Source organism: Physeter macrocephalus, chromosome 7, assembly GCF_002837175.3.
Source record: "Physeter macrocephalus isolate SW-GA chromosome 7, ASM283717v5, whole genome shotgun sequence".
NCBI lineage: Eukaryota > Metazoa > Chordata > Mammalia > Artiodactyla > Physeteridae > Physeter > Physeter macrocephalus.
Window position 1 is genome coordinate 34663899 of NC_041220.1, and position 18820 is coordinate 34682718.

General features: G+C 45.1%; 2 protein-coding genes across 2 annotated transcripts in view; both read right to left on the reverse strand.

Moving 5' to 3' along the window:
* Positions 1 to 9306, reverse strand: part of TMEM154 (transmembrane protein 154) — a 23311-nt gene extending 14005 nt beyond the window's left edge. Inside the window, exons 1-5 of the mRNA XM_028492550.1 lie at positions 9288 to 9306; positions 8231 to 8476; positions 8102 to 8140; positions 2319 to 2346; positions 1063 to 1148 (exon numbers count right to left, since the gene is read on the reverse strand). Of these exons, the coding sequence (XP_028348351.1) occupies positions 1063 to 1148; positions 2319 to 2346; positions 8102 to 8140; positions 8231 to 8476; positions 9288 to 9306 (418 nt within the window). The remainder of the gene's footprint in view (positions 1 to 1062; positions 1149 to 2318; positions 2347 to 8101; positions 8141 to 8230; positions 8477 to 9287) is intronic.
* Positions 9307 to 18413: 9107 nt separating this feature from the next.
* FHDC1 (FH2 domain containing 1) overlaps positions 18414 to 18820 on the reverse strand; it is a 44544-nt gene continuing 44137 nt past the window's right edge. Inside the window, exon 16 of the mRNA XM_028492551.2 lies at positions 18414 to 18609. Coding sequence (XP_028348352.1) covers positions 18414 to 18609 — 196 coding nt within the window. The remainder of the gene's footprint in view (positions 18610 to 18820) is intronic.

Below are 18820 nucleotides of genomic sequence, written 5' to 3' on the forward strand. Positions count from 1 at the left end.
CGCGGGCCTCCCTCTGCTGCGGCCTCTCCCGTTGCGGAGCACAGGCTCCGGACGCGCAGGCTCAGCGGCCATGGCTCACGGGCCCAGCCGCTCCAAGCTCATCTTGATGAGCCTCTGGTACAAAAATTCTAACACCAAGCCTCTGGATTTGAGAACTCCATTGTAGTTTGTTGACTCTGACAGCTCCCAGGGTATTTTCTTTAAGATAAATGTTAAAAATACAAGTGATATGATGATATAAATAGTAGATTGTATTAATTTAGCATGAGCATTAAAATAATTTATTGAGTTTTTAAAGGAATCAAAAATAGAAAAAACAGCTGTCATCATTTTTAAATCTAAACATTGATTTAATGAAAAGTAAGGGACATATACTACAATTACTGCCAGATATCAATTGGAAATTAAGTTATAATTGGATATTTATATTACTATCTCTATTAGTGCTGTCCAGTAGAACTTTCTACAGTGAAGGGAGTGTTCTAGATTTGCACTGTCTGATATAATAGCTGTTAGCCACAGGTGGCTACTGAGCCCTCAAACTGTGGCTGGAATGAGTAAGGAACAAAATTTTAAATTTCATTTAATTTTTTAAATTTTAAGTTAAATAGACATATATGGCTAGTGCCTACTAGACAGACAGATCTATGTAAACCATATTTGATAAAGTTTTATTTTTATATACAGATTAAAATCACAGATCTCTAGATTCTATAATATATCAGATAATGCCAGATGGTAACTTTTTCCAGATAGTTTGGTTTCAAGAGATTTCCTTGCTCGAAAATAAGATCATTTTCAAGAAAAAAAAGGCCATTTGAAAAACGTGTGCAAAAATACAAAAGAGTGGCAACAATTGATGCAATAATTAAACTGCCTATTTAAGGATGGTCAGACCCCCCCCCCCCCCCCCCCCCGCTTACTTCGTGCATGTGCCAGATGTAATGTGGGTGGGCTCACAGGGTCCCTCCAGGACTCATGGCATAGTTACAAAGTGGGGGCAGCCTTCTCTTACCAGAGAGCACAGAAAAAAACCACCTTAGGTTATTCCACACCACATACCATTTCTATTCATGCTGTTCATCCACTTATCAAGCTCTTCCATTTCTATTTCCATCACAGAGGGTGTGTCTTCCTCAAAAATAGGGCTGGAGAGAGAAAATAAAGAGCTTGTTGGAAAAAACAAAACAAAAAACAAAACCAACATGTGTGATGTGCTGAATTTCGTTTGAGGAGCGCCTAGGATGTTGACCGTGGGCTCTGAGGAAGACGAACTCGAATCAGTGTCTTACACTCGAGGGTAGGCTGGGGGTTTGCCCTATTCAAGAGGACCAAACTCTAATAGGAAAAAAAGGCAAAAACGAAAATAAACCGTCATCCATTACTGATGATGCGCGGAAAGGCAGCGCAGGAGACTCTGGTCCTCCGGAAGGTACCAAGCCCGAGACTCCTCCGGGGAGTTGCCACATTTAGCATTTTAGCCTTGCTCAATTTCACTTCCCTTTCTTTGGGGGTTTTTGATCAGTGCTCCAGGTCCAGAGGCCACGGTCAACAGGCTACTTTCATCACCTCGCCCTTCCATTCCCAGGCTTTCCTGCCTTGAAGAAATGGAGCCCTTGGGCTCAAAAATCCACCGTCCTCCCTGGCAGGGGCTCAGCGCGCTGTTCAGGGGAGAAGCCCAGGTTAATGTAGGCGGGGTTGGGGGAGGGGACCACCTGCTCTGACCTGCTGCGCTTCGTAGGCGCCACCCTGCAGAGGAAGCCAGCCTAGTGTCCAAACAACCGGGGGGTGGGGCAGAGGTGGTGGTGACATCGCCCCAGGCCACTCCTCCAGGGGCATCCTCTCTTCCTCTCTCCTCCTCCACCCCCCCCCTCCCCCGCCACCTCCATTCCTCTTCTCGCCCCCTCTCCCCACCAAGCTCTGCTTCTCAACATACAAACCTCAGGCTTCTACCAGGGCTCCCCTCCCTTAATAACCAGCTAAAGTCTCTTCCCTGGAGATAAAATTTTTGATCAGAATAAATGAACGGATGTCCTTGAAATACACCCAGCGTCCCAGCATACTCAACCACCAATGCATTTGGAATCAGTAGCAGTCAGAATAAAAGGTCTTTTCTGAACAGAGGACCTTGCCCTCCTCTCAGATCTCCCCTGGGGTGAGGTGTGGGCACTCGGGCACATCCTCCTGGGGCTGGGGAGGCCAAAGGTCCCCGCAAGGGGTGTCAAACCCAAAACTCTTGAAAGGCGGGCTCTCTAATCTGTTCATCCCCCGACATCGTGGCCCACCCCGAGCTGGACTGGACGCAGCGGGGAACTTACACTTTCATGTTTTCACTTTCCAGGTCATCTAAAAGAGAGTAAATATAAAAGTCATGTTAACGTTCAGTGTGTGTAACAACTTTTTATTTCCAACAGCTGAAATCTCCTCTACAAAGAGAGGAAACTACTTCTAGTAGATAACATTTTGAAAGGAGCAGTAGTTAACCTCTATGTCAAACAAGGGCAGACTGCCATATTGAAATGCGGTCCCATCCACGTGAACTCTGTTCTTTCAGATCTGGTGGTCCTCTGAGAGCGCTCACTTCACAGCGGATGTCCATCCCCCTTGACTATTTTTATCCATAGGAAGAGGAAAACAGTGGTAAGACGGAGAAAGGAGGAGTTGAAAAGAGGGCTTGTTCCTGGGCCCCCAGATGTGCCGGTTCAAACCACTGCTATCTCATCTCCTTGCAACACACCAAACCACACGTGACACTGTCCCTTTGTCCCGGAGTAGGACGTGGGTTATCAATCACGGGCTCCCCCTGGAACTCCCCTCTCGCCCTGCTCTTTGGGTGGGTGGATCTCTCACACCCTTCTGGTCTCAGTGATACCAAGTCCCCCCTAAAACAGAAGGTCCCCTACCAAGTTTATGATTAATCTCTCTCTCCAAACCTTCATTCCCCTGCTTGTTCCCTCCGACCTCAGTCCTGTGCTAACTGAACTCTAATCCACCAGAGTCAGATGACTAAAACTGCCGTTATCGATAACATCGTTAATGTACCAAAATTGCTGTTGTAGATCTCATCATTAAAGCACAAACTCAGGTTGTTTCTCCAGCGCAAGTGTTGCTCACAGACCCCCAGCCATGGACCACCTCGTCAGAGAATCGTAAACCAGAAACGTCCTGACTCCTAGAATCACGATTAAGAAATGTCACAGACATGTCACAAGACGATGATTAATCGCAGCTTCTTTGTTCTTCTTTAAAAACACCGCTAACTCAATGATCAAGTTGGACTGGATCCGAGGCTTGTCTCCCACCCCCTTGCTTGGCGCCCTGCAATAAATCCTTCCTTTGCTGCAAACTCTGGCTTCCTTTGCTCTTTCAGAGCGCTGCGGGCCCTCGAGCTTCCTGCACCGCGGGCACTCGAGCCCTTTGCCCAGTTACATCAGCTTATACTCTTTCCTCAGAGACACCTCCCCTACCTCCTCTGTCTGAAGTAAGGCCCATCTTTCCTGCTGCTTCCCAGCTCAGATCCTCGTGTGCTCCTTCACAGTGCCTGCCACAATTTGTCACTGATCAGTTTCTCTGTTTAACTCTTTTTTGTCTGTCACTCCCATTAGACCATAGCTGCCAAAGGGCGGGGATCATGTCTGCCTTGTTCATGGTGGCATCCCCCAGCCCTACCCCATCCAGCTTGCACGGTACCTGACAAACACCCCGTAAATATTTATTGAATAAATGAATAGGTCTTAATCTGGATTGTCCAGCCCTGGGGTTAAATTCGTGCCCAGTGTTTTGGATTTAGCGTTCTCATAATAGTGAAACTTCCAACAAGCCTGCTTTTTGTTGCTGTTAGTTGAGGTGAGTCAGGTAACAGTTTGCAAAATGGCTCGAATGCTGACCAGACTCCAGGTGAACACGGGCAAGAATTACAGCCCCGTGCTCAAACTCTGTTTTGCCTGGCGGGGGAACCAATGCCCCCAGAGAAGCAGGGCAATGATGGCCAGCGAGTGGATAGCACAGCCCCACTGCACCTTTTATGATGTGAAAACCACTGAGAAGCAAGCCACTTTGTAGAGGTCCACCGAATAGCCAAATGGTCTCGATCCTTAGCCATCAGAGGCCTCCTTTGTCTGGCAGGCAGAGGTGCAGGCCCTCAGTGGGGGAACACAACCAGCAGGCACCTGGAACTGAGCTCCTGGCAGCCGGGAGCTGCTGTAATTTCCTGTGGGTTGGCAAGCTTTAATGGCACCGCTCACCCAGGAAAGTTGGGCACAGATGTCAGTTTCATGCCATCACTGCTTCCCTTCGAGGGGATGTAGGTTGTGTCCTCCTGCCTCTCGGTAGGAATCTGAAGCTTCCTGCAGGTGCCTGACTCCTCAGACACTTAAATTGGGGAAAGGGGAGCATGTTCATCTCATTTTATATCCATGCATTTTTTCATCTAAAATGTACAGGCTATTTCCTTAAGGGATTTTACTATAAATAAAGCCCCTATACAGTTGAACCTCCCTTACAGGTGACCCATAAAAATGCCCCTGTTTTGTCCCTCCGGCCTCCCCCTCCCTCTTTGCCTGCTTAATAACCCCTTACAGCCCCACTGTCGTGGGGGGGGGGGATTTATCTTTTTAATCTGCGTGCCCGCAGGCTTCGCGGTGAGCCAAAGCAAGCCCTGCATGCGGGTGATAGAAAAGTTTAAAAACCCATTACAAAAGTGCTCCAGATGCACCAAACGTGAAGCTCCTGTAATCAGTATTCAAAGAGAGCAAAAAGCCTCCTGTGGCCTCGTCTCCCCTGCTCCACGGCCATTACCCCTGCCCCAGTCGCCATGGCAACGGGAAAACATCTGGGAGAGCGCCCCGGAGCCGAGCATGAAACTGGGAGGGAGACCAATTACCCGTCCTCAGCAGCGATCAGGCCCTGCCCGCTCCACTCCACCTGGCTTCTGTCTCTTTATTAATAGCCACCTACTCCTTCTGCACCGGGGGGCAGACGCAGGTCTCACACAACCCACGACCCGCACTTGATTCCATTTTCCCTCCCACAGCCCTGCCACTTCCTGTCGGCCTCCCCACTCCCTCCGCCTCCTTCAGTTCCCCCCTGACGCCCACTTAGCCCCACTTAGCCCCCTGCCGGCTAGACTCCCGGGTGCACTTGACGGTAGGATTGCAGGGTTGGGGTGGGGATGGGGGACCCAGCAGGACACCGGCTCGCTTATCTGGTTTCTGTGCTGAACAGTGAGCGAGAGAGTGTCTTTCTGGAGCTTGAGCCCAGCCAGGTGTCCTGTAGTTAAAGCCTGTTTAAAGGGATGCTTTACTGCCAGCTGTTTCCCCTGCAGCTCTTTCCCAGAGATGCAGCACATCAGGACACCTAATAAATGTTAAATAATAACAACTGCAAATCTAATGCCTGCAAGTCTAGGGAGAAGGACAATAGCACATTAAGTCACTACACAGCCTTCCCTTTCCTGGACAAGGAACGGACAGGCCCAAAGAAAAAAGGTAATTTCCAAACAGGTGAAGTGTTCTTTCTACAAATATTGGCCAAGTGCTCCCCAGTTGTCAAATTTAAAGACATTTCTTGGTGTGGAAGAATACAGCAGGCTCTATTCACCTGAGGACAGAAATAATGTGTCTATTCCTAACCGGAGACATCACCCATGCCCTCCCACAAAACATTCCTTTGGGAACTTTCCAAGCAAAATGCTGGTCTGACCCAGTATGACAGTTTTATTTTTCCTGGAAAAATAAATTTAAAATATATTTAAATCAACTTCCGTTAATTTAAATATAATCTCCTTTTATTGACTTGCATTATAATGCTAAATATGAATGGGGGGACTTCAGTGGGCAGTGGTTGTGAACCTTTTCGCTGTCAGTCTGTCTGAAGAGAGATTCATCAGTTAACCATCTGAATCTATATTAAAGGAGTGGCAAGTAAAAGAAAATAGTCCAATAAAGTGCTCCTTACCAAAAACTGGTGATAAGCAGTTGCTTTGAAATTCTAAGTTTTCCATTTGTGTTTTCTTAAAGTGAGGCATATTTAAAGTAAAAACGATATGCCAATTTGTATTAAGAATAATGTGCAAATTTACTTTTACCTCTGAGAATAAGTATTCTCTAAAAAAAGTTCTCACATTCTTTCATCAACTCATTCCTGCAACGCATTTATTGAGCAGCTAATATATGTGTTGGGCTAGGCATTCTGTTAGATAAAAGGGATAATAATAATTAGCGGACACAATATGCTGGGTACTGTTTTTTCTTAAGTGCTTTAGATAGATGAATCCACTTAATTCACGCAACAACTCTATGAGGTAGGTGCTGAGTTTGCCCATTTGACAGATGAGGAAACTGAAGCAGAGGTCATAGAGCTAGGAAAGGCAAAAGCCAACTAGGCAGAGTATTCCAAAGTCTGTCCTCGCCACACTATTCAACAAGATAAATAAGACAAGTTCTTAGTTCTCTTGGACCTTAAAGAGAACATAACCTAGTAAGAAAGAGAGACCAAAAAAAGGCAAGTCACCAACTTATGCCAGTGTAAATATGGTGCACAATAAGTGTGAACAGTCAAGAGGTGGTGATTAATTTTGCCTGGGGTGTGATTACTCAACTCTTCATAAAAACTTTGGAACTGGGCATTGAAGAAGGGGGTGGCAGTTTGCCAAGCAACCAAGGAGGAAATTCCAGACAGAAGACACAGCATCAATCAGGCATGGAGGCATCAGGAAAGGGAGCAGCAGATACTGCCCGGACCGTGTCTGAGGTCAGTTCTCACTTGTGAATGGCTTTTGAATTTTGAGATTCTCCAAATAAAGTACAGTGAAAAGTCCCTTTCTGGATTTAGAGCCTCAGAGCATGACCATTTGTGTAGTCAACCCCGACCTCTCCCTGACCTCATGACTCCATTAGGTAAGATCAGCTATAGGCTAGGGTTTGGGCAGGAAATTCTTACTTTCTCTACTTAAAAAAAAAAAAAAACAAAAACGGGTCCAGGCAGCTCTGTGTGCTTTTTCTCTTTCTCTAGCTTACAAAGGAGCTCCCTCGTGATGACTGTTATTAGGTCACCCTGAAATTGCAAGCAGTGGAGAAACATATGTATCTTCTACTTTCTTGGAATCTATTACCCTGCCATGAAAGGTAATGCTCTTCTCTGCTTCCTTCCCATCTCACATTTGCCCTACCTGCCGGCATAATGGAAAATGACCATTTACAGCTCCACGAGAGCTTAAAGCCTCTCCTGGTACAAGGATGGTGAGGGGGCCCGCAGGCCAAGGGCATGATCTCAGAGCCAGAGGTGCCCTGTTAGTGGATGTGAAATACACAGAGTGAGTTTTGTATGCACATATAAATATGTATCTTATCACCCTTGAGTGATTTTTGGAATCCCTAAAGGCTTCAACTTGAAAATCTAATTGGAGTCACTTTTACCAGCACAAGGCAAAAGAAACCAAGTCTGCTTTGGACTCAGAACTATCCCGACACCTAGTATTTGATAGTCCTGGCATTGGAAGTGACTCCTCGCAGAGTGTATCTCTGACCCCGGGAATGTTCTATCAGATTAGTTTTCCATTGATTATAGTCATCTTTAGCCAATCAGGGATTTCATTCTAAAAGTTAGCCTAGCTTTAATAGGAATAAGAACCATGCTTCACCCAGGCCTTTTCAAGATTAAATGGGGATGGGGCACAGGGGAGAAAACAGTATCTGTGACAAAGCACAGATGGAAGAATCCTCCTCCTGTGGTGATGAGCCCAAGGACTCCAGCCTTCCCACCCTGCCCGCAATCTGACCCGCAGCTTCACCAGCCTAACCGTTTCCTCCAATGGTCGGGAAATGTTACGTTGACCTATTGGCCACAATTACACAGGGCCCTCATCTAGATTAGATACAGAGATGGCAGCTGTGTATTTTAATTTTCAATTTAGGCTGAAAGCATTCTCTCTCTCTTTTTTTTTTTTAAATAGGAAGGAATATGGCATTTCTAAACTCTGGAAAACTTCATAGAAACAAGTCACTCATCACGTATTATTTTATGTAGTTGCTTCACTTAAAAACCTCTCGGTTTCTTTTCCCACACCATCCCAACTCCAGGCAGGTGTTAGGGTAATACTTACGTGTCTGGAAAGCACCCTGAGATCCTTGGCTAGAGGGCTCTGTGTGGAAGCAAAAAGTATTGCGTTTTATCAGTTATTCATTAACATATGAAACAGTTGTCTGGAAATGGGAACAGGCAAAATATTTACCTTGTTTATTCCTTTTTCTTTTACGATGTATTACAAAGAGTATCACGGATAAAAGGACGGCCAATAAAATCAATGGGATCAACCCCATTAATATAAACTGTAATTGGCCTGCATCTTCATCAGTAAGGGTAGAACTCATACTGGTAGTGAATATTTCTGTGGTCACTGCAGCAAATGTGCTTGGGGCCGTAGCCTCTTCATCCAGGTCTGTGGGCATTTCTGCTGACAGTTCTGTTTCCTCCATTTCTGTGGGAACACACACAAAATTGAGATCGTCATGGAGACAAAGTTAGTATGGTATATTTTCAATGATTTGAAATGTATCCTACATGCATCCAGTGATAAACTTGATCCACTGGCTTTGGTCTTCCAGTTCAGTGTGACACAGAATACTATTGATCGAACATAAATGGAGCTCAACCTGGGAGTATATTGAACATGGATCAGAGCCCAGAGATAAACTTCCCACAAAGGCAGGCAGTTTAGATGCACTTAAGCCAAGGGCGTTGAGAAGCTTTGTTGTGTCAAGGGCGATATTCCAGGATATCCTATAGGGTATTTTAATAACATTTCTGAATAAATCTAAATTCCCTTTTACTGAGAGTTAAGCACTTGCCACGTAACACTTTTAGATAAAAAGATTGCACTATGTCCTAATTTTTTTTTTTTTTTTTATAAAAGTTTGCCTACCAATGGAAAAGAATTCTTTGAAATCAGGGTGACTGATCAGATGTCAGTGTCAGGCCTCAGTTCTGCAGAGAACTAAGTCGCCTCTGAAATGATCCTACAGAAATCCTCCTGGACTCTAAATAAAAATATAATATGTATCTCATTTGTAAAGTGAAATTCTCAAGGGGAAGTTCCCTTAGAAACTAAGGAAACTGCACCAATATTTAAATGTATTGAATAACATGCATCTTTAGAACTTTCCCTATTAATAAGCTATACGCAGGTTTATGCTGTTGGGACTTCAGATTGTGGTCGAAAACATCCGTGGTTCATCACAGGATAGGAAAAGACTAGTAGCTAGATGATTATTTGAAAAATCTTTCCTCACCTGGCTCTGTAGTAACCATGGTCAGGAGAGCCCAGGTTTTCTTCCCATCGTGGTACAGCGTTGCCTATCATTCAGGTGGGGTCCAATGAGAAAACCAGCATATGAGCTGAGGCTACAGACAACTTATCCAATGGGATAATTTATGTGAAGATTCTTTCTAAGGTGAAAGTTACTCTGCAAAGGAAGGTGTCCACTTCCTGAAGCCATGTTCAGGCACGTTAGGCCACCACCCAGAGGGTGACCGACTGGGCACGGCAGGGTCAGTTCAGTCCTTAGCTCTCCACATGGCTGCATGACAATGATTTATAAAAGTATTCCTTTGATCACAGTCTAGCTTTTCAGTTATATAAACACTTCAATTTCTCCGAAGACCAGGGGATCCACTTGGTAATCACATCTGTCAAGGCCACCCCAAACCCTCAGAATCAATTACAAACTGCAGAGTCTAAGTAACTGGTGCTCTTCTCGTGTATATACTGAAAGCAGGATTAAAAAATATCTACCACTTATTGACCTCTGCCTTCAGGGTTAAGTGAATTTGCCTATATTTATGTCTTTGAAATAAGGTAAGTCAATAACGTATTCACACATTTATTAAAAGCTTTGATATATCATGTCTCACCCTGGACCAGGAAAGGATATTTGTCCACCAGGACAATCTCCTTCTTAAAGTCACCCTGCTTGCAGAACTACTGGGACCAAACAGCATTCTTCACTGGTAACCCAGGCCAGCAAAGACTGGATACATCTGGGGGGGACGGGTGGGCAATGGCCCACACACAAATGCAGTTGGTGACAATGGCCCTATTCCCTGAAGTCAGTGCTGATGGACCTTCCTCCAATAACCAGACCTCCTTTTTATTTCTTCTGTTTATTTACTTCTGCTACTGCTATAGCTGCTGCTATGATTTCAAGTTACCCTTTCAGATAATTTACTAAGAGACAAGCCCTGTGCTCTGCCTTGTACCCAGATTATCTCATTTTGTCCCCGCCATTTTTTCAGATAGAAACTGAGCAGGGAGCTTATACAACTAGCACACAACCACAAAGCTGTCACCGGGGAGTGAAGATTTAAACCCAGGAGGGATGATTGCAGAACCTGAGCTTGGAACCTCACACAGTATTTTCCTTCCCATCAGGCAGGAATGGAATGATTACAAATCATGAAGTGGTAACCAAGAGAGGGAAACTTGTGTTCTTGCCCCTCAGCCTACGGGAAGGTGGATTTCTGGCACAAAGGCAATGAGGGGCTCTCACTGGACTCTTGCTAAGCTCCTCAGCCCAGGCAGCTGTGAGCAGAGCTGCCCAGAACAACAGGATCTTCCCAGCCTCTCCACGGAAGGCGAACAATTTCCCAGTAGAACACTCAGAGCTCTGAGTCACACTTGACCTGTTGCCCCAGAAGAGGAGAAAATGGGAAAGGAAATAAGCTAGCAAGAATAATGAGGGTGTTTGGACAATCAGGCATGAAAGAGAAATGGAGAGAAGCACACAGATGGTCCTGTGTTGTGCACATTTATTTCTCAGCACAAGGGACAATGCTGGTTACAGGTGGCTCTTAGTGGCATTTTGGAGTGAAAAAGACTGGAAATTTTCTCCACGATATCCCTCTTACACACACCCTAACGTATGTTTTCCATGTTAACCATCACTTACTCTCTCTGATTCTCTAGTGACTATTTAAATAAATGAGAGTCATGGGTTCTCTGTGTGTGTTTTATTTTTCTTTATTCTGCAAGCCTTCATCTCCAGACACTCCCGTGACATCCTTCCTCACATCCCTCCCTTCCCAAACAAGACCATAATAGCTCCAGATAACAAATAACAGTCATTTATCAGATGCTGATAGCATATGCTAGGTACTAGGATAAACATGCACCATCTAACTATCTTCACAACAAGTTCATTGTTCACAATACAAATAAAGAAACTGAGTCTCAAATTTCTCGCCCTGTGGTACAACCCTGATATTTACACTGCCAGCTCTACTGATACATAGAGTTCTTTTTAAATTTTATTGAAGTACAGTTGATTTGCAATGTTGTTCATTTCTGCTGTACAGCAAAGTGACTCAGATATATACATATATACACACACACACACACACACACACACACACACATAATATATATATTCTTTTCCATTATGGTTTATCACAGGATATTCAGTATAGTTCCTTGTGCTATACAGTGACCTGGGAAGAGCCTCTCTCGCCTCCGACCCTCCCTTTCCTTTTGTTGTTTATCCATCCTGTATATAATAGTTTGCATCTGCTAATCCCAAGATCCCAATACTTCCCTCCCCCACTCTCCTCCCCCTTGGCAACCACAAATCTGTTCTCTATGTCTGTGAGTCTGTCTCTGTTTTGTAGATAAGTCCATTTGTGCCGTATTTTAGATTCCACATATAAGTGATATCCTGTGATATTTGTCTTTTTCTGACTTATTTCGCTTAATATGATAATCTCTACGTCCATCTATGTTGCTGCAAATGACATTATTTCGTTCTTTTTTATGGCTGAGTAGTATTCCATTGTATATATATGCCACATCGTCTTTATCTATTCATCTGTTGATGGACATTGAGGTTGCTTCCATATCTTGGCTATTGTGAACAGTGCTGCTGTGAACATAGGGGTGCATGTGATATGTAGGGTTTTGAAGCTGTGTTCCCTTGAGCATAGGTGCCAGTGATGGTGAGGGTTCTAGTCACTTAGTGGTTATGGAAATTTGGGCTCAATGTTCTAATCTGTACAACTAAGGAATGAGACCCAAGATCCCATCTATTTCCACATCTCTATGTTGATTCTAAAGCATTTATCTTGTTTTTAATTAGACTTTTTGAACAGGCACTACACACATGGCACTAAGCTCAGAGAGGACGTTTCGCTACACCCTTTCCCCAGCCACTCAGTTTTCCTCCCCAGAGGTAACCACTGTTTCTGCCAGAAAACTCTCTGCATGTACAAGTGTAAGTATCATTTCCTGTTTCCTTTTTTAACACAAATGGTAGCAAAATTTATATACTGTGCTGCCCCTTGCTTTTCTCACTTAAAATTAGATCTTGAAGATTATTCCTTGTCTGTATACAGAGAGCTGCCTTTTCCTTCCATTATTTGTATATATCACAACCTATTCCTATTGATGGGGACTTAGGTTATTTCTTTTGTATTTGTATTTGTAGGTTATTTCTTTTGTGTTTCCCATGATGCTGCCACAATCACCCCTGCACACCTGTCAGCTTGCACATCTGCAGTGTATCTCCAGACTGGGGAGAGGATGTTGGGTGCAGCACCAAACTGCTCTTGGGGGGGTCTGCCCTCACAACTGCTCCGAGACAACTCCAGCCAGTCCCTGCGCAATGAGAATTGGCAGAAACTAAGTTGGCGAAGGGCTGGGTACGCAGGGGGTCTGTGATGGAAAAGTTGAAAATGTTGGGGACCAGCCCAGGAGTTTGTGCCAAGAGCATCAAATGTCATCAGAGGGGGAGCCGGAAATCCAGGGCGGGCCAAGCATCTCTAACCAGGAGTGAGTCGCCAAGGGGACAGGAATCCCAGCTGTGAAAATGCTGCGTGTTCCACAAAGGCCCACGCTCATGCCTGGCGTTGGTAGTTTGCTATTTCCTCTGTCCTCTGCCCACTCTGTTTCCCCATCTCTAGACTGATCTATTCTCTGTTGCCCAGGAGACGAATCTGTCCGGTATAATTTCTTCATTTTGTCTTCTTATCTAAATGTGAACATATTTCATGGGAAAAGGGGTGCAGCCAGGGGTTGGGGGGTGGTAAAACTGAAGAAGCTGCAGAAATAGAGAGAGGACCAAGCGTGAGAGTGGAGAGAGGGGCGGCAGCCAGCGAAGTGCACAAGAGAAGAGGAGAAGAAAGAAGGAGGACCATCCTTGAAAGCAGGAGGGCTGTGTGAAGGGCGGCGGGCGTGGCTTTGAACCCCACCTGCACTGGTGTAGGGGCTTGAGGGTGGGTCTGCCGGGACCCCTCTTCCCTCCAGGGGCCTTCGTCACGCTCTCTCCAGTGACCCCAGTGCAAACCTCCCGGGATTCTCCCTTTCACGCTCTCTCTCTCTGCTCAGATAATGGAGCATTAATAGGACATAATGGGAGTGGTCATGTGAGCGATGAAATTAAGCTGCAATACTTCCCTTTACTTTTAATCCTAAAATCCTAAAATGGCCAGATAATTAACTGCACAGTGTAGAGAGTCACTTAGAAACGACTATTGACAATATCCATGCAAACACAGCTGGGATGCGTATTTCTCACATCTGGCGGGGACCCTGGGAGGGATCCTCATAAGTGGGAAAAGAGGGAAAATGCTTGAGGTGAGCCTGGCAGCCCAGCAACCGGGTGGGCACCTCGCCCCTTTGTCACCGCTCCGAGCATTGTCCCCCAGTGGAAGTGACTCTGCTTCTCGGTGAAGCAAACTAGCTGACTTCACTTTTTGAAAATGGAACAAATGTGCCACCAAGCTGTAGTTCTTAAAGTTAAAATAAAAGTCTAATATAGCAACTGCAAGGTTGCCACACTGATATTACAATGTAAAATAAAACAATGAGGAGAGAATGTTATTAAACTCAGAATATCGGGAAGCATGTTAGACCTCCATTCTTTCACTTGTTATGTCGACTCCATACACAGATTGTTGAAACCATCTTATAATTCAGGTAGTGAAACGAAGAAAACACGGCAGGCATCAGGTATTCAAATGCTGTCCTGCTCGGTGGAGAAACTGGATTTCATATGGATTTCAAGATGCTCAAGAAACCAAACCCAAGAAGCCTGCCCACTTTCCATTCCCCCGTACCTCTGTCTACAGCAAAGAGTCAGATTCATGTTAGAAGGAAGAGATCAAACCAAACCATGAAGTCCTCCAGTGCTTCTCAGCCTTGGCCGTGCATTAGAGTCACCTGGGGCCCTTTCAAGCCTCGCAATGCGCAGGGCACACACCCAAACCATTACATCCGAATACCTGGGGTGAACCCAGGCCTCAGTATCTTTTACAGAGTCCAGTGTGCAGCCAAGGTTGAGAACCAGGGCTCCAGACCCTGCCCACTCCTGGCCCTCCCCTGTCTACCCCTCTTTCTCCGCGTCCCCTGCATCGGCAGGCGGACTCTCAACCACTGCGCCACCAGGGAAGCCCCATCTCGTTTTTTAAGCTCCACCCAAATCAGTTACTTGAGGACATCCGAGGCTGTGGCCCTGAGCAACGGAATGTTTTTAAAGCTCCCCAGATGAGTCCATTAAGTATTTATGCTGGGTTGAAAATTACTGAGTCAAATCATAATTCAATTGACTTTAATTTGCTGTTATTCATGAAGACAGTCCTATTAGCTTTAAAGATGACTGGAGAATCCTACACAGAAAGAAGCCTTTGGGAGCAAAATTAATAAGGTGTATTTTGGCATTGAAATTGGAAGGAAAGAGTAAAACTGTCACTATTTGCAGATCACATGATACTTTATATAGAAAACCCTAAAGTCTCCACCCCCAGATTATTAGAACTCATAAATGAATTCAGCAAAGTTGCAGGATACAAGATTAATATACAGAAATCTGTTACATTTCTATACATTAATAATGAACTATCAGAAAGAGAAAGTTTTTTAAAATGCTGTTTAAAATTGCATCAGAAAGAAGAAAATACCTCAGAATAAACTTAACCAAGGAGGTGAAAGACCTATACTCTGAAAACTATAAAACTTTGATGAAGGAAATTGAAGATGATACAAAGAAATGGAAAGATATCCCATGCTCTTGGATTGGAAGAATCAATACTGCCTAAAGCAATCTACAGGTTTAATGCAATCCCTCTCAAAATACCCATGAAATTTTTCACAGCACTAGAACAACTAATCCTACAATTCGTATGGAACCATAAAAGACCCAGAATTGCCAAAGCAATCCTGAAGAAAAAGAACAAAGCCGGAAGCATAACCCTCCAAGACTTCTGACTATACTACAAAGCCAGAATAATAGAAACATGGTATTGGAACAAAAACAGACACATAGATCAGTGGAAGAGAATAGAGAGCCTAGAAATAAACCCAAGCACCTATGGTCAATTAATCTATGAGGAGACAAGAATATACAATGGAGAAAAGACAGTCTCTTCAATAAATGGTGCTGGGAAAACAGGACAGCTACATGTAAAAGAATATTTTAGATTCCACATATAAGTGATATCCTGTGATATTTGTCTTTTTCTGACTTATTTCGCTTAATATGATAATCTCTACGTCCATCTATGTTGCTGCAAATGACATTATTTCGTTCTTTTTTATGGCTGAGTAGTATTCCATTGTATATATATGCCACATCGTCTTTATCTATTCATCTGTTGATGGACATTGAGGTTGCTTCCATATCTTGGCTATTGTGAACAGTGCTGCTGTGAACATAGGGGTGCATGTGATATGTAGGGTTTTGAAGCTGTGTTCCCTTGAGCATAGGTGCCAGTGACGGTGAGGGTTCTAGTCGCTTAGTGGTTATGGAAATTTGGGCTCAATGTTCTAATCTGTACAACTAAGGAATGAGACCCAAGATCCCATCTATTTCCACATCTCTATGTTGATTCTAAAGCATTTATCTTGTTTTTAATTAGACTTTTTGAACAGGCACTACACACATGGCACTAAGCTCAGAGAGGACGTTTCGCTACACCCTTTCCCCAGCCACTCAGTTTTCCTCCCCAGAGGTAACCACTGTTTCTGCCAGAAAACTCTCTGCATGTACAAGTGTAAGTATCATTTCCTGTTTCCTTTTTTAACACAAATGGTAGCAAAATTTATATACTGTGCTGCCCCTTGCTTTTCTCACTTAAAATTAGATCTTGAAGATTATTCCTTGTCTGTATACAGAGAGCTGCCTTTTCCTTCCATTATTTGTATATATCACAACCTATTCCTATTGATGGGGACTTAGGTTATTTCTTTTGTATTTGTATTTGTAGGTTATTTCTTTTGTGTTTCCCATGATGCTGCCACAATCACCCCTGCACACCTGTCAGCTTGCACATCTGCAGTGTATCTCCAGACTGGGGAGAGGATGTTGGGTGCAGCACCAAACTGCTCTTGGGGGGGTCTGCCCTCACAACTGCTCCGAGACAACTCCAGCCAGTCCCTGCGCAATGAGAATTGGCAGAAACTAAGTTGGCGAAGGGCTGGGTACGCAGGGGGTCTGTGATGGAAAAGTTGAAAATGTTGGGGACCAGCCCAGGAGTTTGTGCCAAGAGCATCAAATGTCATCAGAGGGGGAGCCGGAAATCCAGGGCGGGCCAAGCATCTCTAACCAGGAGTGAGTCGCCAAGGGGACAGGAATCCCAGCTGTGAAAATGCTGCGTGTTCCACAAAGGCCCACGCTCATGCCTGGCGTTGGTAGTTTGCTATTTCCTCTGTCCTCTGCCCACTCTGTTTCCCCATCTCTAGACTGATCTATTCTCTGTTGCCCAGGAGACGAATCTGTCCGGTATAATTTCTTCATTTTGTCTTCTTATCTAAATGTGAACATATTTCATGGGAAAAGGGGTGCAGCCAGGGGTTGGGGGGTGGTAAAACTGAAGAAGCTGCAGAAATAGAGAGAGGACCAAGCGTGAGAGTGGAGAGAGGGGCGGCAGCCAGCGAAGTGCACAAGAGAAGAGGAGAAGAAAGAAGGAGGACCATCCTTGAAAGAAGGAGGGCTGTGTGAAGGGCGGCGGGCGTGGCTTTGAACCCCACCTGCACTGGTGTAGGGGCTTGAGGGTGGGTCTGCCGGGACCCCTCTTCCCTCCAGGGGCCTTCGTCACGCTCTCTCCAGTGACCCCAGTGCAAACCTCCCGGGATTCTCCCTTTCACGCTCTCTCTCTCTGCTCAGATAATGGAGCATTAATAGGACATAATGGGAGTGGTCATGTGAGCGATGAAATTAAGCTGCAATACTTCCCTTTACTTTTAATCCTAAAATCCTAAAATGGCCAGATAATTAACTGCACAGTGTAGAGAGTCACTTAGAAACGACTATTGACAATATCCATGCAAACACAGCTGGGATGCGTATTTCTCACATCTGGCGGGGACCCTGGGAGGGATCCTCATAAGTGGGAAAAGAGGGAAAATGCTTGAGGTGAGCCTGGCAGCCCAGCAACCGGGTGGGCACCTCGCCCCTTTGTCACCGCTCCGAGCATTGTCCCCCAGTGGAAGTGACTCTGCTTCTCGGTGAAGCAAACTAGCTGACTTCACTTTTTGAAAATGGAACAAATGTGCCACCAAGCTGTAGTTCTTAAAGTTAAAATAAAAGTCTAATATAGCAACTGCAAGGTTGCCACACTGATATTACAATGTAAAATAAAACAATGAGGAGAGAATGTTATTAAACTCAGAATATCGGGAAGCATGTTAGACCTCCATTCTTTCACTTGTTATGTCGACTCCATACACAGATTGTTGAAACCATCTTATAATTCAGGTAGTGAAACGAAGAAAACACGGCAGGCATCAGGTATTCAAATGCTGTCCTGCTCGGTGGAGAAACTGGATTTCATATGGATTTCAAGATGCTCAAGAAACCAAACCCAAGAAGCCTGCCCACTTTCCATTCCCCCGTACCTCTGTCTACAGCAAAGAGTCAGATTCATGTTAGAAGGAAGAGATCAAACCAAACCATGAAGTCCTCCAGTGCTTCTCAGCCTTGGCCGTGCATTAGAGTCACCTGGGGCCCTTTCAAGCCTCGCAATGCGCAGGGCACACACCCAAACCATTACATCCGAATACCTGGGGTGAACCCAGGCCTCAGTATCTTTTACAGAGTCCAGTGTGCAGCCAAGGTTGAGAACCAGGGCTCCAGACCCTGCCCACTCCTGGCCCTCCCCTGTCTACCCCTCTTTCTCTCTGTTCCTTCTTGGTGAACTGGAGGAGAATCAGGCCAGGGATTTGGATCCCAGCTCCCAGCAGCTGCCCGCTCGATCACAAGAACACAATCGTTTAAAAATCATCACTGAAGCCTTGAACCCCTGAGAGCCTCTGGTCGGGATATATTGAGAGAGAGCTGTGACAATCGTGCCTTATTATTCGAATAAGTTTGAATAAGAGACTTATTAATAACAGAGATTGTGCTGGAACTTAAAAACCACATCTCCAGCCAAGGTCACTGCTGGCAGAGCGGCTTGGAGGTCTGAACCAGCAGTCCACCCACATTAGTGTGTTCCAGAATCATCGGGAGGGCTCCTCCCACACACATGACTGGGCGCCACCCCCAGAGCTTCTGATTTAGCAGGTCTGGGATGAGGCCAAGAACTTTCACTTCTAACAAAATGCTGACGCTGCTGGTCTGGGGGCCATACCTGGAGAACCATGGGTTTGAGTGGCCCAAACAATCTCATGGAGCTGTGTTTAATTATCAGTCACACCTATGGCTGTTCACGGCACTTACTGTGCACCAGCATCATCTCGTTTTTTTTTGTTTTTTTTTTTTTTTTGCGGTACACGGGCTTCTCACCGCTGTGGACTCTCCCGTTGCGGAGCACAGGCTCCGGACGCGCAGGCTCAGCGGCC